Source organism: Pteropus alecto, unplaced genomic scaffold, assembly GCF_000325575.1.
Source record: "Pteropus alecto unplaced genomic scaffold, ASM32557v1 scaffold24, whole genome shotgun sequence".
In the NCBI taxonomy this organism is placed as follows: Eukaryota; Metazoa; Chordata; class Mammalia; order Chiroptera; family Pteropodidae; genus Pteropus; species Pteropus alecto.
Genome location: NW_006439192.1, coordinates 3,948,995 through 3,973,683, shown reverse-complemented (window position 1 = coordinate 3,973,683; position 24,689 = coordinate 3,948,995). Strand labels below are relative to the sequence as shown.

Genomic DNA, 24,689 nt, shown 5'->3' with positions numbered 1-24,689 from the left:
CCCTATGACTGACTGCTGCACCCTACAGTGAGAGCTTCTGGTACTATGCTTATTTTGGTAGAAAACACTCAGTTTCTCTTTGTCCCCATAAATCATATCCTAACTCTGTCCAGCACTCAGTAATAATATCCTTTAAATAAGAGTCTGTTTTTCTTTCCAAGGGCATGAGGCTCCTCACATCTTACTTAATTGTGAAGAATAGTTTTATAGTCACTTAGATGAAATGTTTTTTTTTTTTTTACCAGCCAACAATATGGGCTCTCTAAACTGGTAAGTAATACTTTTTAGACAGGAAAATTTTGCCAAGAGGATAGCCTAACTCAGACAGGTATGATACTGTTGGCTTTCAAACCATAAATGGAAATGAAAAAAATTATTTCCTGTATAAATTGCCTCTTAAGTGTAATAATGGTATAACAATAGGGTTTATTAAGAGGGTATTTCACTTCAACCGCCTAGCTTTTAGCAAAACAAATTTAACTTTGATTTTCACTCTTACCTACTGAGAATACCCAAACAGCATTCCAGATTGGCAAAATTTATTCTTCAATTTCAGTTCAGAAAGTTGGAATTTCAGCGTACAGTAAAATCCGTGGCCATTTCTGCTTCTGAAGATTTTCCTTGGTTCAGCTTCAGATAGCCTCTGCATGAAGACTCAGGGTCACGGAAGTTAAAAGGCAAAAATACTATTTGCTCATTCTTTTGGGTCCACTTGCTCCAGAGAACTGAAGATATAGCCATGTACAGAAATAAAGAGCATGGAAACCCTTCCACTAGCTTAGAAGTTAGTCACTAGCCTTTATATTTTATCCATGAAGAAAGATACAAACTTGGTTCACAAAACACTGTTTGCTTGTCATTTCTAGGCTGCAAGGTAAAATCTGAGTTGAAAATCCATCGTCCAAAGAAAGCTTTGTAATCAAATCCACTTTTTCCCCTCCAAAGAGGGTAAGTAATAGTCAGGTCTGATATCAAGGAAGAGTTTTGAGCCTGTAGAGATGAATTCAGAAGACTCGCCTCTCTGGGCCATAACAGTAGCCATTTTTAGTAAACAGTGCACCAATTGCTGCCATCACTTGGCATCAGCCCTCCAGTAATAAGTAATATAAGGTCAACAAACCACCAAATCCCAAGTCCTCCAAGTGTCAACAGCTTCCCTACTGCTGTGCCAGTGTGTCCCAGACAGAAACGATCTACTCCAAAACATCCCAGGAAGAAAGAGTAAAGTAAAGTGGTTATGAAGTAGTGGCCGGTATACCTAGAAGAAAGGAATTAAAGATGTTTACCACATGAAAATGAAAATACTTAATAATTAATGAAAAGTGAAAAGATGGTATAGCCAGTCCCTCTGTGGCCTCTTACGCCCTTATTGCCCTCTCCCATCCCCCAAAGGAAGATATTAGAGTCTCAAAAGCATATTTGCTAAGATATGGAGGACCTGTAAGAACAAATATTTAGTTGGACTGCACAAGAAATTACTAAGCACATTAGCACAATAGGCATCCTGGTAGGAGTGGAGTCAGGGCCCCCATTCCTCCCCTGCACAGGCTCTTTTCCTGAGGCTATAGTTCTGAATGCAATTCTCTAACGAAGTGTCTTTCCTTAAACAAACATTCATCTCCATGTACCTTTCCTGCTGTCTTGTGACAACTAAAAATGGGGATGTCTTCATAAAGACTTCTGTCTTATATACTGTGATGGCATGCAATTGCAATGACTCTTACATCATCACTAAACATGGTCATAAACTCTCCATTAGGAAATGGTATAAGTAAATTCTGTGCCTTCAAGCAGAATTTATAGAAATAACCCTAATCCTTTAAGATAAACTGATTTTCAGGGAGAGACCCATACTTTTCATAATAAAACCTTTATTCTTGAAATACTAAGGCTATTTTCATAGGATTTATGTCTATCATAGGAATCTTGGAGCTAGGTCATCCAACTTATTTTGTAGATGAGGGGATAGAGCCTCTGGGTGACCATAGGTAATTAGCTAGTTGGTGAAAGAGACATTTAGAACTTATGGCCTCTGGTCTCAAGTCCTGTGTCCTCTCTATTATATCTACAGTGCCCCATCCATGGATTATGCCTAGTAGTAATACTGTTGCCCCTTTAACACTGAAGGTAAAAGAAAAAGTTACATCAGGAGATGGCAAGGAAAACAGCTCTACCTCCATCCACGTACCAACTACCTCATTCAAAGTAATACTTACTTTACACAAGGTTTATTCTCTCGTAGGAAGGTCCTAGGACTGGCACACTCAATTCCATCTAGGGCCCGGCACTGGACTGATGTGTGTTCCACATCACTGTAGGCCTGACCACCAAACTGTGCAATAACAACCAAAACAAAACAAACAAAAAACCTCACCAAAATATACCTTTATGTTAATAAAAGATGACTCAGGGTGATAGTTATTCTAACAAAGTTAGGGTAAAGTGCTGAAGAACAAGGAATTTAGTAACATTTCAAGAGATTTTAAATTAGTCCATCCTTAATGTACATTGTTTTAAATAAACTTTAAAAAATTTATAATCAGTTTCATTAAATGCCATTTAGAATAGAGGGACATAATGCTTTAATTATATTTACAGGACAAAGAGCACATTATTGAGCATTTGGGAATGGGTATTTTATAAAAATGTGTATTACAGGTCTGTTTTACATGTATTATAAATTAATATAATTAGGAAAGAACTCAGAATATCAATGGACCCAGGACTTTATTTAAGTCATGAATGTTTGATTATCAGATATTTGTAGTACATCTATGGTATGTTTAAATTCCAGCAAAAATGTCAGAACAGGACCTCTGACCCTTTGTGTAACTGAATTCTTGAAGAGAAAGCACAGCTGTGTAATCTCTATTGGCACTTTATTAAGTGCTTCATTAATGTTTTTGTTGGAGCATTCCTCAAAGGAACGGGGACTTCTGGGGGAAGTGACAGTGTGAGAACCTTGACAGGATCAATCCAGTTTTTAATTAAAATGGGCAAAAGTAAGTGATCTCTATATGATTCTAACTCAAACTTTTATCAATATTATCAATAGAACAAAAATCTCACTGTACTAAAAATATTTCTTTACATGATTGCAGTAAGAGTTGTTTTTTTGGTTTTATGACTTTCAGGTTTATTCCTCTGTATCTGATTTAGTACAAAGAATGTTTTCCTATAATTCTGTTATACCTGTGCTTTGATTTGCATTATGTGGGAGAAAAGAACATGAACTTCACTGGTTTTTGGGAGTCTGACTAGAAAGCATGTGCCCAGCTTTAGGGATATCATCAGTGGAACTGAATGGCTTCCCTCCATTCCAAGAGGCCACTGTTAGAAAAGGCTTGAATGCTATATAACCTCCTACAAAGACATATACTGACTGATAGACACTATCTGTTTCCCAAAGACAAGGTAGGAACTGCTTGCCTGGTGAAAAGAAGTCATTGGCAGGAAAAGCTTTGTCCCAAATGCATGTGTAACAAGATACTGCTCAATTCAACTGCTTGCCTGGTGAAAAGAAGTCATTGGCAGGAAGAGCTTTGTCCCAAATGCATGTATAACAAGATACTGCTCAATTCATCAATTTTAGGAAGTGCATAAGCTTTTCTTTTGCTCTTTCAGGAAAGTGCATGCCTTGAAGGATATCAAGAGTGACATTTTTTAGCTTCAAAGCTGTCAATCTCAATGGCCAAAGAAACCAGAGACAGGTCGGTCTCTGTACCTTAGTAGTTTTGGCACGGAAACTGTTTCTTCCTTAGGAAACTAAGTATCTTGTTCAGCCACTGACCCTGGCCATGTTGGAAATTTCTAGTAACAGTTGTTTTAATGAATTCTACAAAAAAGTAACTTCATAACTCTTACACTTTTCTGTAACTTTTAAAATACGTTTCTGGAAGAGTTTGTTTATAAAATAAAACAAAAACCCACCTTGAGACAACCATAACCAAGTTCCTGGGATGCGGTTGCATTTCCAACATGATCCACTGGGTCTTCACATTCTATGAATTCATCAGGTCTGAAATCACCATTAAGATCATGATCATCATATGGTCTTTGCAAACAGCTGTTTACATTTATATAATCAAAACAGGCAAGAGACATTTCTTCAAATATTCTGGGGTTTAATATTCTGATTCTTTACCCAAGACAAGAGATGGTGTCAAATAAACTGAAGTATGGCAGGTCAAATAGCCATCCAAATGACCCTTTTATGGGGCAGTGGGGGTGTTTCTGGTCCTATTTCTACACGTATTCTCCTTCTGCCATGGCTTCATCTTTTCCCTAGGCTAACAGCCACGAGGCTATAGGGTAAAAATTGAAGCCAAAGAATTCTCAGTTCTCTTTGCATTTCCCAAAAGCCTTTTCTTATTTGACTAAAAAGATGTTAAAAAATGACTTGGTTCTGAAACGGTAAGGATATTGCTTTTTTTCAGGAGGTGTCATGTAGGCAGGGAGTAATTTACTCCATTAGTGCCCCACGCAGTACTAACACCTACGATGGAGCCTCCTTCGGTTAAAGGGAGTAGAACAGAGAAGGCACAACCTCGTACCCTTCTTCCGGAGGCTAAAAGATGTCACTCCTCCCTAGTTCTCCTCTTTCGGGATCTCAAAGGATCTGCCACCGACACACAAGGTTTTCCCCTGCATGGGTGAGAGGAGTGAGAAATCTGTCATATTTTCGTCCCGCGTGTTGACTATCAGGTCATCAGATGGAGAGGGTCCGGGCGGGGCGGCGGGGGGAAGCAGCTTCCCTCTCCTACTCCCCTACCACAACACCCGTGTATCCCTGGTCCTATCTCTATCTCCACCTGCCTCGACGACTGGGTAGCTTACAGGTAGGAGCAAAGGATGACTGGTGAGTTGGGGTCGCCATATTCCCAGCTCGGAGCGCCGGCGGAGACCTCCGGGTGGGCGGCGTCAGCGGATGTAAGCTCGGGCACCGCGGTAGCGTTGTACGAGTGGCTCCGAGAGACACAATGCAGCAGAAGTAGATTTCCCAGCAGCAGAGCCGCTTGGCCACACAGAAGTAAGTAACTCACTGGGCAACCACCCAGAACCATTTTTTCCGGGGCCAGTGGCGGCGGCCTAACCTCCTCAACTACAAACTCCAGCCGGCACCTCCAACCCGAGCCGGGCCTGGCCAGGCCTCTTCGCGTAGCCCCGCTCCTCGCCGCCAAATAGCCAATGGGCGCACAGGTTGGCTCTCCGCCCAACCCCTGACAACCAATTAGAAAAGGCTGCGCAGGGGGCGGGGCTGTGCTTCGCTTTTGCTTTTCAATTCCTCTTCTCGGTCTCCTGCTCCTCCTCCTTTTGCTCTTAATGCTTCGTCCAATCGGTTCTTTTGACCCCCAAAGTAGGCAGGTCTGGGAGTAGAAAGGGGCGCGGACAGTGAATGGGCGGGGCACACTAGTGCGGGCTTTAGCCGCCAGATAGCAATCCCATTCTTTCGCTGGGGACTGGATTTTTCTCTACGTCAGCGGTAGCGAGCGCAATGTCGGGAGCGAGCTCGGACAAGAGCCGAGTTGCGTCAGTGCCGAGCGCGTGTTCGTCTTCGGGCGCGCGCATCTCTGCCAGCTCTGGGGCCCCGGCAGGGTTGGGAAATGATGGAGCCGGCGGACGCAGAGGCGATCGAATGTTGAGTAGAACCTGCAGAATCTGCTGAAATGGGATCCCGTGCTGGCTCGCCCTTTGGTACCCTCCGCTTCCAGTGGCTGCTGTTGTTTGGCTTGGTGGGCCCAGTCCTCGGTGGGGCTCGGCCAGGTGGGTGTCCGCCCTTAGGGACCTCTAGGATCGCTGTTTCCTAGGGCTGGGACTCTCGGAATTACCCTGAGGTCCTTGGGAGTGGAGGGGTCTGGCCTGGGGACTGGACTTGGGGTCGGGAGGCGGAGTCACTCCACCCGTGTGTAGAGAGTGCTCAGACCCGAGGTTCAGGGTCTGGCGCCCCCCAACACTTCTCGGCAGTATTCTGTCTGGTTTCTCTTCCTCTGTCTCCTGCTTGGTAGAACCTTTTGCGGTGCGCCCCACCCCCATCCCGCGCAAAACTGGGTTCCCCAGACTCCGGATTACTCTGGAGTCGGCTGAGGGCTTTGGAGGCTTGGGTGCGCGCCGAGGGTGTGTTATGTTTAAACTGTTTGAGAAATGGAGCTTGGTCTTGCTTGTAAAGTTAATGTCACTTGGGAAGAGACCGGGAGATGGAACTTTTGGTCCAGGTTATCATGATTTAAAAAATTGGTGTTTATTTTATTAGCGGAGTCCCCAGTAGGTCCACAGAACTAAATTTACTGAGGGAATTAGGGGTGGTGGTGCTCATTTTTCTTGGGCCATTTTGTTGTTGTAGTAAGAATACTTCTTTTTTGGAAACGAACTGTTACATTTCTTTGGCCAGTCTTTTATCTGCGTTTTTACTAGATTTGTAATGTCTCAAAATTCGGACAAATAATCTTTGCCCTGTGTAAGAAACCGGATTAGCGTAAGAATGAAGTCATTGATGTGAAATAGCGTTTGAATTCTCAACTTCCCTTTAATATAAAGGTAAAATATTTATATTGGAGATGTTCGAACATAGTGGAAACAAATCGCGAACTCTCTAGCTTCTTTCTGGACAAAACTTCTTTCTTTATTTATTTTTTTGGCTCTTATATTGTTTTCATGGCTGTGTTTTCTTTCTATAGAGAATGATAAAGAATTTTTTTTTACTAAATCATTGCTTTGAGAGTTGTTCGGAGGTGTTGATGGAAGATTTCAATGCAGGGCTGCTGACTATCAGAAAACTAATTACTTTTTTCCCTTATTTTTGGTTTATTCTTTTTCAATTAAACAAATTTGCCCCATTGCAGGAATTTTCACTCTAAATAGGGAAACTTTATAGAATGGGAAGCTACCAATTTTTTTCTGAGTAAGATTGTTTTTGCTGTGTTATTTTAGATGGTTAGTATTTATCGGTATTTAAGGTGAAGTTGATTATACATCTGGAGTTTTAACAATCCATAATTCAAGACTATATTTTTAATGTTAGTGTATGTATTGATTATTACATACTTGCATATAGATGTATGAAATATCTTTATGGTTTTTAACTGGCTTTAACATTTTATGGCCAGTCCCTCACTTAAGCATGCGTATGCTTTCAAAACTTGGTCAACATTTATCGAAGTTGTTATAAACAGCATGCTCAATTCTTGGGGATGGGCAAAGGATGACTAAATTTGCTAAGTCTATCCGAGGGTTGTTGGGGAAGGTTTCATAGAGAAAGTGATATTTGAACTGATCTATATTGGTGAATGTTAAAGTAACAGGATAGGAATACATTTAAAGCAGAAGAAAAGAGTTTTTGCAAGGATATGGAAGAGGTGAAAGAACATGACTTGTTAGGGAATGAGACTGTCTCCAGGTAGTCTATGTGAAAAGAGGCAAGGGAAAAACTAAGGTAGGTTGGTACCAGTTGAGGAGAGTCTTCTTCACTGTGCTAAGAGACTTGGAATTTACCCTGTAGGATAAAGTTCTTTGGATGAGAAGGTTTTTAAAGTAGGGGTGTGACATAACCATGTTTGTGATGAAGATAACTGGCAACACAATAGATGACAAAATATAGGAGGGAGAGGTTGGAGGCTGGGAGAGACCTGTTTGGAGGCTTTTGTAATAGTGTGCTGTGAGTGAGTCAACTCATGTTTCACTACCAGAATGTTCTTCCAAAATCAGCTGACTAAATTTTTGCAATACAGGAAGGATGTTTAAAATATGCCCTGAAACCTTTTCTGCTAATGGAAGAGGAATTCGAGGACTCAGGAAGTACCATCGACACATCAGTTACATAGGAATTGAGTCCTTTAGGAAAGATTTTTACTACCATTTATAACATTGAGTCAGTGAGGAAATGCAGTATAAATTCCAAACAGCTTATGTTTACAGTAAACTTAAAAAAAAAACAACAACAGACTAACAAAGGTAACTTTGTATCATTGTGAAAATAACAAGAGGAATCAGGTATGAAACCTCTTACATTTTCTCTTTTAAGGTAATAAGTATGATGCAGACATGTAGAATTAAAAAATCAAAGACTAGCATTCTAAAGAAAATGAGTTTTAAAGTGTAATTATTCAGGGTGAATCACTGTAAAATGAACTATGGAGTAAGAACTTAGATTTGTACTAATTTTGTTTTCCAGTGTCAGCAAATTATTTGAATTTGATATGTTTTTGTTTGTACTGTATAGGAGAAAGGAGTTTTTAAAATTTAAAGGTAGTTGGTTTTCTTAAGTAAAAAGTAAGACATTTATAATTAAAATATGTACGAAACAATATGTTGCTGGGTTCCAACATAGTTTTCAAAAAGCACTTTAAACTTTATCTTACCAAAGCGTAAGGTACTTTTAAGTTTGTGTTTTCTTAAAAATCCTAGTTTATTATAGAATTCCCCAAAAGATGCAAGCTCTAAGTAACTGGAGGCTTTTTTCTTGGAATAGCCACAAGCCCAAATATATGACAGCCTCATAATATTTCTTTTTCCCCTTGGATACCTAGTATATAGCAGTCTTGGAATTATGCCATCCTTTGAGTCAGTGCTATGCGACTGACTGCCTCGTAAGTAAATCTGGTCCTCTTCGTATTTCAAAAACTAACTCTCTTCTACCTTTGAATGGGTCCAACATAGACCCAACTAAGATTGGATTGCACTTCAAATTGTATAATCTTGTTTATATTTTGAGAGATTATTGTAGTTGATTTTTCACTTTGCAACAGTGTTATTTTAGTCAAATCATTTTTTTTCCCAGCGTGATCATGTGGAGGAAACTGCTTGAATCACATTTTTTAAGGGTAAATTAGGATATTGTACACCTAAAACTAATATTATATTGTATGCCAACTGTAATTAAAAATAAATTATTAAATAAAAAGTAAATTAGGGAACCTGAGAAGTTCACTTAATTTGGGCAGTTTTTAAATATGCAGTTATTTTTCATATTTGTTTATATTTATCTTAATATAAGACTTGAGTATTTCAGTTTATAATAAATAAAAATGGTGCCACTGCCAAATATTTGTTATACCATAGAATAGAACCCATTCCCATATGTGAGAAATGCCTTTTTCCCTTTGACACATTTCTCTTTTAATGAGATGTTTTGTGGTTTAACTCATTTTAGGAGGATTTCCTGTTCTCCTCCCCCTTTAGTGGCTCCTTAGAACCCTGATGTGAGTAGACAGACCCGAGACCCTGCTGCAGATTAGCTTTCTTGACACATTAGAATCCTGCTGCGAATAGACCTCTGATCCCAGCTGCTTCAGAGGCATGGTTAAGCAGTCTATGGCATAGCAATAGAGGAAATCAAGCATTGCCATTAAAATGACATGTGTGGGCCATGTGGATCTGTGGAAAATTAATATAAAAATGTTAATCATAAAATATAAAGTTTACTTTAGGTTGTACATGATTAGTACAATTATGAGAATGTATGAATAGCAGTAGAGATAAGAAGGGATAATTTACTTGGCACACATTTATGGACTACTTCCTGTACCAGTGCAGGAAACACATAATGAGTAAGATACTGTCTTTTGTCTCAAGAAACTTAAATTTTTTGCTAGAGGAACATAAACTCTTTAGGGCATTAAATCTTATAAGTGGTTGATGTTTTTCCTAAAGGGGAATTTACAAACAACAGCGAAAACCTTGTTTCTTTTTAAATGTAAAGATGTGTCAATGTAAAAAAAAATTGTGATGCTCAGAAATATGTAAGAATATAGAACATAGCTGTGGAAATTATGATTGTGTTTGAAGATAGTTATTAATTTATGATAATTTGTTTATTTGGGATTGACCTTGTAAATGAAATGGAAATATGTGGCTCAAAATAATTGTGCTTTATGGATTTAATTATAACAATTTTTCTTTTTATTATTAAAAATTATTGTGACTGATCAACAAAATCCAATAAGTTTCAAGTGTACAATTTAATAGTATGTTGTATTACAACAATTTTTCTTTAAGAAATAATTTGGACAATAAAATTATCTTATTCACCCCGTAAGTGGAACTCAGGTTTATTTTCTATAGCGAAAGTACTTAGAGTACTTAAAGTACTTAGTACTTAAAGTACTAAGTACTAAGTACTTAAAGTACTTAGAGGTGGCTATTTGTTTACATAATAGGCAGGAAGGAAAGGAGAAAAGCCTATGGCTGAGAGTTCACATTTGTTTGCTTTGCAATTAGGTGAAGTTTTTAGAACTTATTTCCCTCAACTACAGTTACTATTACATATACTTAGACTTCCTCCAAACAGAGTACATAAAAAGATCTAAGGAGGTAGAGGAAGAAAGCAGTGAAACTAACACCTTTTCCTTTCTTTTGCTAAGTTTAAGACACTTTAATTTTTTATGTTTCGACTCTCATTTCTATGTTCATTCCATGTTTTCTGGTAGTGTGATTTTCGATGGTGTGTTTATTCTGTCAAATTCTAATATAACAGTTTATATTCTCTCTGGCATTGATTGTATTAAGGTTTTTATTTTCTTTGTGAACTATATCTTTATACCAGTGGTTTTCAACTGGGGGTAATTTTGCCCCTGGAAAGCATCTGGGGGATATCTTTAGCTGTCACACTGGTGGTGCTTCTGGCATTTAGTGGGTAGATACCAGTGATGCTACTTAATATTCTAAATTGCACAGGACAGCCCCCACCACAATAAAGAAGTTTCTGGCCCAAAATGTCAAAAGTGTGGAAGTTGAAGCTTTATAGAAATAATGTTAATTCACTTTCCTTGTAGTAAGGTGGGAAACATGTTATTTTGGTTCTCATGAGAAGGTGCTACTATTTGGAGTTAAAAAAAATAAAAGGAATTGAAAAATCTATGCAAGGTAAAACACACACAAAAAAGACAAAGAAATCAGAACTAGAGATGAGAAAGGAATTTTGAAAAAAATATAGGAAGGAGTATTTTCAAACAACTAGTGGATTTTATTTTTGAGTGATATAACCCAAATATGCACATTTTTCATGTTTTGGAACTCCTTATGACACTTGGAAAGTGGATCTTTGTATTTTAAAACCAAGAAGTCAACATCAGAATAAAAGCTCTTATATACAGAAGTTATTTTGGGGTGCTATAATTTTGAAAGCCTTTTAAAAATAAATGATTAATTGTGCCCACCTCCCCGCCCCGCCAAACAAGGATTTTGCTTTAAAATGGGAAGGAAAGAAAGAACTTTGTATCTTTCCTTCCTATATTAGACTTTTATTTTTGCTAGCCATCTGGATAAAAGATCCATAATTTCAGTGAATAGTTTCACTGGCCTTAAACCAACTAGCTGTGTGACCTTATAAAGTCACTTAACCTGTTTCAAAGTAAGAGCTCTTTAAGTATCTGCCTGCTCATTTGTCATTCTTTTCAGAAGTACTTCTTTTACTCTGTGATGTTAGCTTCTAGTGTAACACTTGTCTATTACCATTTATATCCTTGCCTGTAATGATTAATTTAAAACCCTTTTTATTTTGAAATGATTATAAAGTCACAGAAAGTTGCATAAAATGTAAGGGTAATTTGCTTTTTATCACACAAAACTTCTAATCTGTTACCCACAGAAAGCATTTTATTCTTGCCACCTATTCCTGCCACCACTTCTAGAGTGACTGTCCTAGTAGTTGAACAGATTACCATAATCCAGAATGAAATTATTAAGGATAACACTGAAACTGGTGTTTTTAGGATTTGAGAAACTAAAGGTCAATGTAAGGTTTATTTTGGGTGAGGAAATAGTCCTATCCCTCAGTTAATTTAGGATTAAGGATGTTTCTACCTAGTGGTTTGAAACCTGCATCTATTAAGGCGATGGATTTCTTTTGACATGGTTCCCAATTGACAACTTCAGATATCTGAATATTTTGTTGTAGTATGTCATACATTAGCCTTGGATCAGCCCATGGCTGCTTTTGTGAGTGTTGGGGGTCTATTTCTGGTGTTTTTATGTAAGGACTTGAAGCCACATTTACTTAGTATAATATGCCATATTATAAAGACATAAGGGATTGATGGGCAGAGTTTGAATACTTAGTATGAGGTGATTGTATTGCATGTGATACAATTTATGTTTTCCTGTTTACACTGTATCTTTTAAAATCCCAAGTTAGACAACATAATAGACATTTTAACATGAACAGTGTGATCTTGGGGAAAGTCAGATGTAAATATTTCATTTCAACCTGTATTTTGAGAAATCTGAGGGGCATAAAACAATTAATGAGTGAATGAATGTATAGAATGGATCCAAAGAAGGGGAGTGTGGGAGAAGGGAGACCAGGGAAAAAGGTATCAAAGCAGTCTTGATGTGAGGTTAGTAAGGCTGATGGGAAGGAAGTGGCTATTGAGAGATGCTAGATAATCAGTACTTTAAATAGTTTATGCTTTTTATTGAAGAAACCCTCCCCCCCCCACACTTTTAACTTCAAAAGTAACATAGGAGTTACAAATTACTTCCTCATTATAAAAACAAATTCAAACCGTACAAACATATAGGACTGCAGGAAATAAAGTTCAAGTCCTTATCTAATTACTCTCTGGTTCTGTTGCATTGTGATAACTACTTTAAACAAGTTTGGTACATTTACTTATGGTATAAGTTACATGTTTATTTATGATACATTTTATAGTCTTATATGTATGACATGTGATATAATGTTTCATAAACACTATAATAGAGTTGTATAAAGTGAAAAATCTCCCCCTCATCCCACTCCCTATAAGTAACTACTGAAAAATAATTATTTTATTATAGAAAATATGAAACATACAACTGTAGAGAAAAGAGTAATAAACTCTTGTGTACCCATTACCCAGTTTTAAGATAATTTCATTTGTATCTCCTACTTCAAACACTCACTGTATTATTTTGATGCAAATCCTAGATATCATTTTGTCTTTGAATAATCAGAATGACTCTAAGACAGAAGGGCTTTTAAAAGAAACCTTTCCCACGAAAAGCTTATTACACTTAAAAATTAACAATAATTCCGCAAGATCATCATTGTTGAGTATGTATTAGAGTTAACCCATCAGGCTTTACAAGTATCTTTTTATTGTCCTTGCCCATTTTGGAAGTGTCATATCATCGGGATATAATTCATGTTGGATAAGGTTGGAAAATGGGAGATGAGTGAATGCTGCTAGGCTCCACGTGCCTCTTCCTTACCCATTTCCCCACCAAAGCAGTTCGTGTGTGTGTGTGTGTGTGTGTCTGTGTGTGTGTGTGTGTGTGTGTGTGTTTATACCTTAAGATTTCTTTTAAGAAAAAGGGTTAAGGTTTTTAGCTAAAAATTGTTCGCAAATGGTTGCTGTGTACATACTGTTTAGTAAAGACTGACATCCTTTTTTAGGAAATACATTTTTTCTTTTCATACTTACCTAAGATATTGCTATTTTCATGTACAAGTGTATGTGTGTGTATGTGTATAAAATATGGGAATGTCAGATGATTTTTTCTGATTTGAACATTCAGCTTTTGATTTCTATTATATTTTGGTACTATGTAGTTTTTCAGGTTTATTTATTATATAAATTTGTTATTCCTTCTGTAGGCTTTCAACAGACCTCACATCTTTCTTCTTATGAAATTATAACTCCTTGGAGATTAACTAGAGAACGAAGAGAAGCCCGTAGGCCCTATTCAAAACAGGTAAGTTATCTCTTGAGAAATACATATGTATTTAAGTTTATCTTTTTTATAAATAAGTTTACCTTTTTTAAAAGTAAGACAAAGGTGTTATTTTCAGTAGTGATTATTTCAGTGAGTAATGTTGGCCAATGACTAGTACAGCGCTATTTATTTGGCACTGATGTTTATTGGATGTTATTCTAGTAAAAGTGACATATTGATTCTTGATACCTTTTCTTTAAAGACAAAATGGTCGACTTGAAACATAACAGAATGAAATAATAATTAAATAAAATTTTAGGACCGGGGTAGGATGTTGATTACATCTAACACTTAACTGACTGGTGAAAGTTACAATGGTCTTGGTATAATAGTAAGCAACCTCTGTCTTAGTTTGTGATAGGTAGAATACGTCATATTATATCTTCATGGACACTGGAGAATAGTATTGTGTTACATGCATATATTTCATATCTGGGAATGTTTACTCAAAAGTAAGTTTTATCTCCATATTGGAAGAAGTATACTGTGCTGTTAATGGGGTAACCAATGCACAAAAATTATTTTTTATACTATTTTCTCTTACTATAAATTCAGAAACAATATTTTGGACTTCAATTGATTTAGTATACTCTTCAACTTTATAGAACTAGAATTTAACTTCATTGTAATTTGACAGTAACAGATAATGAATGACTGAGTTTATTACCTCAGAATTGCTGATACATTTATAAATATAAGGCAGCTTGCACATTACTTAGGGACTGGGCATAGTAAAATTAACACTGGAGTTCAGAATCAGGAGCTTTTACTTTCAGCCCTTCCTCTGGGTACTACCCACAAATTGGATAGGTCATTCAACTCCATTTACTCCTCTATACGTAAGAAATAAATGACTCTAAGATCTCCTTCCAGTGGAACAATTTATATTTTTTCCTTTGAATTGGGCATTCTATTTTTGATGTTATTTTGCGTTAGACTACAATTTGTGCTTTCTTAGTTCTTTTTCTCCTTTTCTTTACCAGCACAGGGACTGCGTTTCCTTCTTTATTGTGTCTCTGTTCATATCTTCATCAGTACAGTACACATAGACAATTGTGATCATGATAAATGCCATTCATGTACCCCGATAAATATTTGGAGAAATAGCAGCACTGTTTAGCTGTTGGGGATATGGCAGAGAACAAAACAGACAAAAATCTTTGTCCTTAGGGAGCTTCCATTTTAGTGGGGGAGGAGAAGGGATAATAAACCAATAAATAACATAGATTAATAATATAGATTACTTAAGATGGTAATATGAAAGAACCATATTATCGGCTCTTAAATAATTAAGATGGTAATAAGTGCTCTGGAGAAAATTAAAAGCAGAATCGGGGATAGGGAGTGCAGAAGTAGGGGTAGGGGTGGGGTAGGAGGGTTTGTATTTCTTAATAAGACAGCTTGGAGAGGCCTTACTGAAAAAGTGACCCATAAGTGAAAAACAGAGGAGAGGAATGAGCAATCCAGTCAGATATTTGGGGAAAGACTATAGCATCACGGAAAAATTCTCGGACTCTCAGAATTTTCTCAGAGGAGATGACAGTGACATTTTTATATCAGATGATTGGTCGAGAGCTGAAAAGATAGAAAGGCACATGCCAAAACTGTGGCGATGGAAAGAGCTTGTTATTTTCGATGCCTCAGTGGAAATCCAGGTAGATCACAAAGAGTTCTCAGATTCTCACTCAGGATATGAAAGTAGAATGCCAGGATCTGGAATTTGGTCTAGGCCTAGAAGTCAGATATCGATGTCTCCTAGAAGAGGGAACCTGCTGTTTCTTGACAAGATATTAACTTAGAGTCTAGACACAGTAGGGAAAATAAGAGGACACTTCTTATGTTATTTGTTGAATTTTCTCGATGACTTTCTCTTTTGTTAAAGAGTTAAGGCAAAGTTGAATCTCTTGGTTTTAGTGGTCACATTAAATGCTTCTGGCTGATGAACTGGTGAGTTGCTGGGGAAATTGTTTCAGAGTTGTTTGAGGTAGAGAAGAGAATCTTATGAGCTTGAAGATATGTAAGTGCCAGTTACGTTTTTTCAATTTATTAGCTCTGAAATGTCATTCATTGTAAGGTCCCCTATTATTTAATGAACCACTAATTAAGAAGAAACAGTGCAACCAGTTAGACTGCTGTGCCTTTGTACAGTGCATCCTGATTTCAGAAGTGTTCACATGTGGGGAAAAAAGTGTGTTTTAAAATTGAGGAAATGTGGTAAATCATGTGAAGATACAAAATTGTAAGGGCGTGTGAATTTCTTTTCAACTTTCAGATTAGAGGTATGATAAAGGATAATCTCTTGAAACTAAGAGGGTCATTTTATTTAAACAAAAGGAGGACCTACTTTATAATGAGGTGGTATGTGGATGGACTTAATAAAAATAATCCCTGAAGTTATTTCTCAGTTATAAATGAATTTAAGGAGAGTTTAGATAAACATGCAGACAATTTTCCATAATAGGTTCTTAAAGGAAGGTAGGAATGGTCAGAGCATGTTTTTATTATTTAAGAGCCGATAATATGGTTCTTTCATGAAAAAATTTTAGTCAATACCAAATTATTTTAATTAAAAATGGAATTTCCAGTGTCTTCTAAATACCTGTGGTTGAAAAGTAATTTATAAGATGGTGTTTTATTGTTCTTTTCTCCTTCTTTGTGCATTTAGGTATCTTATGTCATTCAAGCTGAAGGAAAAGAACATATCATACATTTGGAAAGGAACAAGTAAGAAATTTAATTTACTTTGGCTTTTCAGTAATTTTTTTCCAATAGTATATTGGTTTCTTTTCTAGTTAGATATTATTTAGTAGATTGACAAAGAGTGAGAATAATGAGAGTAGAAGTATGGAAGAAAACATACTATTTTATATTTCCCTTGACATTAGAGCAAGGGAAAATAATTGAAAGTAAGAGAAAGTTGCATTTAGGAAAAAAGCTGTTTAATTGTGATAGGCCCAAGAAACGACTGAGTAGTAGGAGTAAAGAAGTCTTTAGTAGTTCTATCAGTCTGCTAGAGCTGCCATAACAAAATACCACAGACTTAAACAACAGAAATTTATTTCTCACAGTTCTGGAGACTGGAATTCCAAGATCAAGGTACTAGAAGGTTGGTATCTGGTGAGAGCTCTCCAATTGGGTTGCAAGTGGTCATCTCAAACGGCTTCATTTTAGTGTGTGTGTATATGGGATGGGAGGTAGGGGCAAGAGCAAGCTCTTTGGTGTTTCTTCTCATAAGGACCCTAATTCTTTTGGCACAGGACCTCACCCTTATGACCTCATTTAATCATAATTACCTCTTTAGTGGCCTCGTCTCCAACTAGAGCCACACTGGGAGTTAGGGCTTTAACATATGAATTTTTTTGAGGGGGGAGGGCAGGACACAAATATTTAGTCTGTAACAGTAGTCTCTTATCTCCCCCTTTTAATATTTTCTCCCCATTTTGGTGTGTTTTTACCTGATCCCGTTTAGTTATCTGTCTTCTTAGGTTGCCTTTTTGAAATGCCAAACTTCTCACTGTACTGAGGCACCCACTTTTCTGTGGCCTGTTTTAGTCCTTTTCTCCCTTTTCTTATGTAGCAAAACATTCAGTATTTTTAGTGAGAGATCCCAGAAGAAACACCACCTAGTAAACCCATTGATACTACAGTGTGAACGGTGGGATGGAAAGTGTTGCCATCTAAGGAAGTGCTACTCTAAGTGTTGTCCTGGAACCAGCAGCAGCACCTGGGAATTTATTTGAAATGCAAATCTCAGGTCCAACACTAGAATGAATCAGAATTTTGGGAGGTTTCAAAGCAATCTCTGTTTTAACGAGCTTTCCAGGTGAGTTATATGCATCTTCAAGTTTGAGCAATACTTTTCATCCCAGCAGGGGATACTGAGCCAAAGGGTCTGAGTCTTTCTGGCAGAATTTCAGACAGTGTGACAGATTTTCAGATAGGCTTTCTAAAGCCTTGTACTGTATTTGATGTGAGTTAACATTTATTGAATATTTTCTGTGTTCCAGACACTGTGCCCGGTACTTTTAAGTGTATTATTTATTTAATTCTCACAAAACTCCCGAGAGAGATCCTGCTTGACCACTACCTAATGATGTCAATATGTACAAAATTCTAATAGGTCTAAATATTTTCTCCTATTCTTCCTTTCTACAAGGAGATATAAATTAATTAAGATTATTTAATAAAATAATAGTTTCTTATGTTTGCATAGTTTTTAGCTTACAAAGCATTTTCATAACCGTTGTCTCATACTGTCATAACAGCTTCATTGTAGAGCAGTGGTTATTCTCATTTTATGCATAAGAATAATGCAGTACAGGAAGGTTAGTTGACTTGCTCAGCGTCACATAGTTTGTAAGTGTTCAAGCCACTTGGGTGCAAATCCAAGTCATTTGAGCTAAAGACTAGTGATTTATATGTATATGCTGTATATTGTGTACATTGCTATGCTTCTTGAATTGGTGGGTAAATGGTACACTTCCAGGCATTTGTAAGAGTTTTTAGGCCTATGAAAGGTGGTCACCAAAGCTAGTGATCATTAATGAAAAAAAAGTTATTTAGAGTTAACTACTCTAACATTCTATAGCCTATAATAAAATTACCCAGATATACTCTTTCTAGTAATGGGGAAATTATGAAATTCAATAAAAGAATGACTATATTCAAGTAAATCCTTGTAATTTCCTCTCATTGCCTCATTGCCTCAGAATAGAGGTCTTAAATTTTTTGAGGTCATGAATCCCTTGGGAATCTGGTTAAAGCTGTAAACCCTCCTTGCAGAGGAGTGTACATAATCACTGACATTGGGATATTTAGCAGGGAGTGGGTTTGGGGGAAAGAAGATAGCACATCTTTTTTCTGCCTGTGCTGAACAAATTTAAAAATAAAATAGAAGGGCTGGGTTGGAAGATTTAGCTTAGAATTAGAGCCTGATGGACCTACTAATCCTGAATCCAGTATTAGGCAAATTTAGTCATTCATTCATGGGCAGTGCTACATGCTGGCTGGCCTGCTTCTGGAGAAGCATAGTGAATTTGTGCTCTCACTGGGCAGGCAGTGACTTCCAAAGAGGAAGAAGGGCAGAGCAGAGCCAAGTATCTTCAGTTTATTCTTTTCAAATTCACCACTAGAGGGAGCAATAGGTGTGTATGGTGGGGGAGAGTGAGAGAAAGGGAGACTGCAATGATTGAGCAGGGTTGGATAATTGAAAGGACTCAAGACTCCATAGGCTACTCCCAAGCTCACTCAAGTAGACTTTATTAATAAAGATAAAGGATGAGTACAGCAAGAAAAAGGAAGCACAAGTAATCATCAAAGGGTTCTACTTGCAGGCAAAGCCCCCCAGGGTCCTTTCTCAGTTGCACAGATATGCTTTGTCTTCAGATTGCAAACGACTGAGATATGTGTGAAGCATCATTTTAGGGGAACCTATGCCCAAGTTTACAGAGGGGTTCTTTTATACTACACTGGTTGCGTAGCTAGTCAGGCTGTGTGACTGATTAAACTGCATGTAAACCATCAATCTATCCATCTCTGAACAATAACGGACAAGCTAGTCCTGGGTGCCCCCAGGGGACTTTGGAACCGTAAATGGCACATTATAAATCACTAGCTAGCATATTGCATCCCTGATTTGTACGTACTTTGGAGGTAAGCATAGAGCTGCTCCATTTCTGCTGCAAATGACAGAGTCTTTGCTTGACCAACTTTAGTCAGGCCTGTGAACCTTCTCCTAAGTCCATTGTTGCACTTGTGAAATCCAGTTTTAGCAAGAACCCTACTTCATTTTGGCAAAACACCGCAACCCCCACCCGCCTCCTGATCTCTGATCCCTCTGATGTCTGATCAGATTCCTCATCCTCCACCACCCCCAGGTGATGTCTGGTCACCCTGGCCTGTATCTGTTAGGTTAGTTTAGCCAGAGCCCCCCTCACCCTTGTTGTTTCCTCATAGTAATTTTCCACACACTGACTCCCACTCCTTGGCTATAAATTTCTACTTGCCTGTGCTGCATTTGGAGTTGAGCCCGATCTCTTTCCACAACTGTAAAGTCCCACTGCAGTGGGCCCTATAACTATCACAGCAGTCCTGATTAAAGTCTGCCTTACTATCTTTAACAGATGTCACTGAATATTTTTTTTCTTTAACAAAGACAACCCTATCTTTACACATGTGCTCCCTTGACATGCCAAAAAGCTTCAGGAGTCAGCAATTCTTGTTTCCTTCAGCAACTGCACTTAGGAGGTTAAGGCGATGAGTGCTTCTTCTTTATTTAAGACTTTTAGAAAAGAGTAAGCACTTATTTTTCTTCTAGAAATATGATGTACTATATAACACACTTTATACTTCTCCTGTGAGCTATATCAGAAAAATTTAGGGTCATTACTTGTGTTGAGTTTTTTACAACCAGCATTTTATGACCATTAGAACTAATGTGCAGCTTAACATTCTTTATGAGGAAGCAATGCACATGGTTTCAGATACAAGTCCATTTGTGAGCTATTACTTTTATGGTAGCTCCTTTTTTAAATAATAATATATCGGGTAAAAGTTTCTTTTCCTAGCCCCCTCTTCTAGGAATAATGCCTTATGAATTGTGTTCTTAGTTGTATATAGATAAAATAATTTTAAATGGCGTGTTTTATTCCTCTTCCAGAGAACTTTTGCCCAAAGATTTTGTAGTTTATACCTACAACAAGGAAGGGGCGCTGATCTCTGACCATCCTGATATACAGGTAATATATTTTCTCTCGATCCTATAGCAGAATTTAAAACAATTATAATGTTAAAATTACTTCTATTCAGGTACTCAGGACTGCTACATTGCACAACCCACGTGGTCACCTTTGACGTTATAATATACAGAGTTGTCCGTGGGGTGGTGGGTGCCTTTATATAAATTAAACTGTATCTTACAGCTCTCCAGGTACTCAGTAGTTCGATGTTTCTTTAAAGACCAGGAAAATAATTTTCTATTTAATGATAATCCCTACTCATTATGAAGGAGAAAGTTTGCTATATTTTGAATAGATTTTTTGATTTGCCGGAAGTTAATATCTCCAAAAGCACATCTTACTTTTTTATTAAGCTATTTGATTTCCCATTAATAAAGCACAAACACTAATTTGCTGTTGTTGGTTCTAATTTTTCAGTGAAAACAATTCTTTTTTTTTGTAATTAATCTTTTTAACTAATGTTTTATTTTTTATTTATAGTTGGCATACGATATTATATTAGTTTCAGGTGTACAACATAGTGATTAGATATTTATATAACTTACAAAGTGATTACGCTGATAAATCTAGTACCCATCTGATACCATACATAGTGATTATATAATTGACTCTATTCTTATGCTATACTTTATATCCTCATAACTATTTTGTAACTACCAGTTTGTACTTCTTAATCTCTTCCCATTTTTCACCCAACTCCCAGCCCCTCTCCCACCTGGTAACCATCAAAATGTTGTCTGTATCTATGAGTTTGTTTCTGTTTTGTTTATTTTGTTCTTTAGATTCCACGTGTATGTGAAGTCATATGGCATTTGTCTTTCTCTGTCTGACTTACTCCACTCAGCACAATACCCTTTAGGTCTGTCCATATTTGGAAATGGAAAGATTTCATTCAATTTTTTATGGCTGAGTGATATTCTATTGTATATATGTGCCACCTCTTCTTTATTCATTCATCCATTGATGGACACCCAGGTAGCCTCCATATCTTGACTATTGTAAATAATGCTGCAATGAACATATGGATTCACATGTTCCTTTGAAGTAATGTTTTGGGTTTCTTTGGATAAATATCTCGAAGTAGGGTAACTGGGTCCTTCTTTGTCTCTTGTTATAGCCTTTGTTTTAAAGTCTCTTTTGTGTAAGTGTTGCTACCCCCACTTTTTTTGTTTGTTTTTATTTCCATGAAACATTTTCTTCATCCCTTTATTTCATTCTGTATGTCTTTTTCGATCTGCAGTGAGTCTCTCAAAGGCAGCTTATGTAAAGGTCTTGTTTTCTTGTCTGTTTAGCCACTCTGTTTTTTGATTGAAGCATTTAATCCATTTATATTTAAAATAATTGTTGATATGTAGTTATCGTCATTTTATTATTCATATTTTCGATCCTTTTTTTTTTCCGCTTCTTGAAGTCCCTCTAACATTTCCTGTAATACTGGCTTGATGGCGATGAACTCCTTTATCTTTTTCTTGTCTGGGAAGCTCTTTATCTGTCCTTTGATTCTAAATGATAGCTTTGCCAAGGATTGTAGATCCTTGCTTTTCATCACTTTGAATATGTTGTGCCAGTTTCTTCTGGCCTGCAAGGTTTCTGTTGAGAAATCAGCTCACTGTCTTATGGGAGCTCCCTTGTAGGTAACTGCTTTTCTCTTGCTGCTTTTAAGATTCTGTCTTCAACCTTGGCATTTTAATTATGTGTCTTGGTGTGGGCCTCTTTGGGTTCATCTTGTTTTGGACTCACTGTATTTCTAGGCTTGTATGTCCATTTCTTGTATGTTCACACCTTTTGGGCCCCTTAAGAGGAATGTCCGCGACTACACTGGCCCTCTATCTCATTCAGCCACAGTCTTCACTGGTTTTCACAGCCAGAAGTTTGGGAACTTCTTTTCCTGGTACTGGAACCCTGAGCTGGGGAGCCTGGTGTGGGTCAGGGACCCCTCGCTTTTCTGGGCATATCTCTAACACCAGAATATCCCTCCCGATTCTAACCACCATACGCAGTTGTCGGACCAGCATGTTTGCATCTCTGCCTCTCCTACTAGTCTCAAGGTGGCCTCTTCTGTGTGTCCCCAGTTGTAGGACTTCTGTTTAGCTAGACTTTAGGCCACTCCTGATGATAGCTGTTCTGTAGTTTAGTTGTAATTTTGATGTGGTTGTGAGAAGAGGCAAGCACAGCATTTACTTACTCTGTCATCTTGACTGGAAGCTGAAAACAATTCTTTCTAAAAAAGTGTGGTCTTCTTTGCATCAGAGAACAGAGTATTCCTGAGGACAGAACTGGCCAGGTATACTTGAAAATCTTGGCAGGTGTCAACTTTGGCTTCACACGTTATTTAATTAGAGCATAAAACGTTTCTAGTTTTATTAGGGAAAAGTGTTTTACAATGCTTTTTGGCAGTAGATATTATATATTTTTTTTTCTTTTGTCATAGTTTTTATGAGAAGTCTTTGTTTCCATTAAACATGTATTATTTTTTTCTTGAACTTTGTAATGTTTTGCTAGGTTGAATTACTTATGTTTGATATGCACTTTTGCAGCACTCTTCAAATAAATAGAAGGCAAAGCCTTTATTTTAGTATAATTAGTACTTAAATTAAATTTAATTAGTACTTAAGTAAGGTAATGCTGACTTAGACCTATTTTTTTCTGATTCCTTTATCTTACTGTTCTGTTTGTTGTTTATTAGCAAATTAGAAGAGAAACTTAAATTTACATGATAGGATAAGCCAGATCACAAGTAATCCATTCATTTATTCAGTTATCCATCCAAAGATTATTATGGCACGAGGCTGGAGACCACATAATTTATGACACTTGACAAAAACAGTGATCTCAAAAAGGCATTTTTTTTTCTTAGAGAGTTTTTTGGCATGGGTTCTGGAGACACAATGTTTGGACTCGAATCTTGGCTGTACCATTTATTTGCATGTCAGGTTACTTGAATTTGTTCTCAGTGTCCTCACCTTAAAATGGGAATAATAATTACAACTTCATTGAGTTATTCAGAGACTTAACTGAGTTAATCTTTGTAAGATACTTAGAATAGTCTGACAATTTTAACTTAATAAATATTACTATTTGTTATTCTTATTGAAAGTAAATATGCTTAAAACTACTAAAAATAGACTTCAGTTGTATGGAAATATATGTAATTGTTATCTTAAGTATCGTTATGGAATTGTGCTTTCTTGGATGTCTGGAAAATAAAAACTGAGAGATAGAGTATTTCATTTATTTCTTGGTCATTGAATATTGTTCAGGTAGATGAAAATGTGACTGTAGATTTCAGATACCAATTAAAACTTTGGCATGTGGCCAAATATTTTCCATTATGATTCTGTTATTTAAGATTAAAGTGGTTTGTAAAGCTGTTATCTGGCTTTCATCATCTGTGTCTTCCACAAGGCCATTTTTCACAAAGAAACAAAGTTTAATAACCACTTTATATGAACTGCTGTATGAAATAAAACTCCAAATTATTATCTCTTACAATTTTGGAGTACTTTGCAAATGCATTGAAAAAGTCTTAACTAATACCCTGAACTAATTGATGCTCGTTTCCTTTGGAAAATATATTGACCGCCTCAGGCTCACGGGATTCTTGTGGCTAGTAGGCTGTTCTTTAACAGTTCAGTGTACTTCTACTCTCACTAGTTGAGTTTTTTGCTTATAGTTTGTCAGTTTCCCAAACTGTTTATGCCTTTTACATCTTTACTGTCATCATGCAATTTAATGTTTTGTAAACTTACAAAATATGATTTATTGTTTTTTAAAAAACTAAATCGAATGCTTTGGAAAGATTTAATAAGAGCAAATTACTTAAAAATACCATCAGGTTGGTAGAGTAAATGACCAAGTGCTGGATTTCAGTCATGTTAAACGAGAGAGCTTCTATTGTAGTTGAAGCTACAACTACAATGTAGTTGAAACATTTAATTTTTGAGTTCTGTGAGTTACTGTATTACTATCTCTTAAGTGTTACCTCGTCTATAATAGTAGAAGGTATTTTTTTTCCTCTAGTAAGAAGAAGGCAATGTCAAAGCTATACTTTAACTACAAAGTGCTAGAAAGAAAAACATTAGTGGTTGTGAATTGTCCCACACAAAAACAAGTTGTAATGTGTTGAAATTCAGCCTGTGCTGTTTGGTGTATAATTATTTCAATTTTTTTTACAGTTTTAGACTTACAGGAAAAGTTGCATGAGTAATATGAAACATTCATGCCTACCTTCACCTAGATTCTTAAAATGTTGACATTTTATTA

At 36.9% G+C, this 24,689-nt stretch overlaps 2 protein-coding genes across 3 annotated transcripts in view; one reads left to right on the top strand and one right to left on the bottom strand.

Annotated features, from left to right (window-relative positions):
* Nucleotides 1–168: 168 nt before the first annotated feature.
* Nucleotides 169–5,169, bottom strand: TM2D2 (TM2 domain containing 2). The gene is made up of 4 exons (XM_006916288.3): nucleotides 4,837–5,169; nucleotides 3,931–4,018; nucleotides 2,217–2,332; nucleotides 169–1,258 (listed from the first exon to the last, which is right to left on the bottom strand). The coding sequence occupies exons 1-4, from the start codon at nucleotides 5,061–5,063 to the stop codon at nucleotides 1,045–1,047; spliced, it is 645 nt and encodes a 214-aa protein (XP_006916350.1). The 5' UTR covers nucleotides 5,064–5,169; the 3' UTR covers nucleotides 169–1,044.
* A 345-nt stretch (nucleotides 5,170–5,514) lies between these two features.
* ADAM9 (ADAM metallopeptidase domain 9) overlaps nucleotides 5,515–24,689 on the top strand; it is a 104,980-nt gene continuing 85,805 nt past the window's right edge. The window contains exons 1-4 of one of the 2 annotated variants that reach the window (XM_025049871.1): nucleotides 5,515–5,763; nucleotides 13,571–13,668; nucleotides 16,355–16,413; nucleotides 20,348–20,426. In XM_025049871.1, the coding sequence (XP_024905639.1) occupies nucleotides 5,667–5,763; nucleotides 13,571–13,668; nucleotides 16,355–16,413; nucleotides 20,348–20,426 (333 nt within the window). In that variant the 5' untranslated portion in view covers nucleotides 5,515–5,666. The remainder of the gene's footprint in view (nucleotides 5,764–13,570; nucleotides 13,669–16,354; nucleotides 16,414–20,347; nucleotides 20,427–24,689) is intronic. The other variant, XM_006916285.3, reaches the window with a different exon arrangement.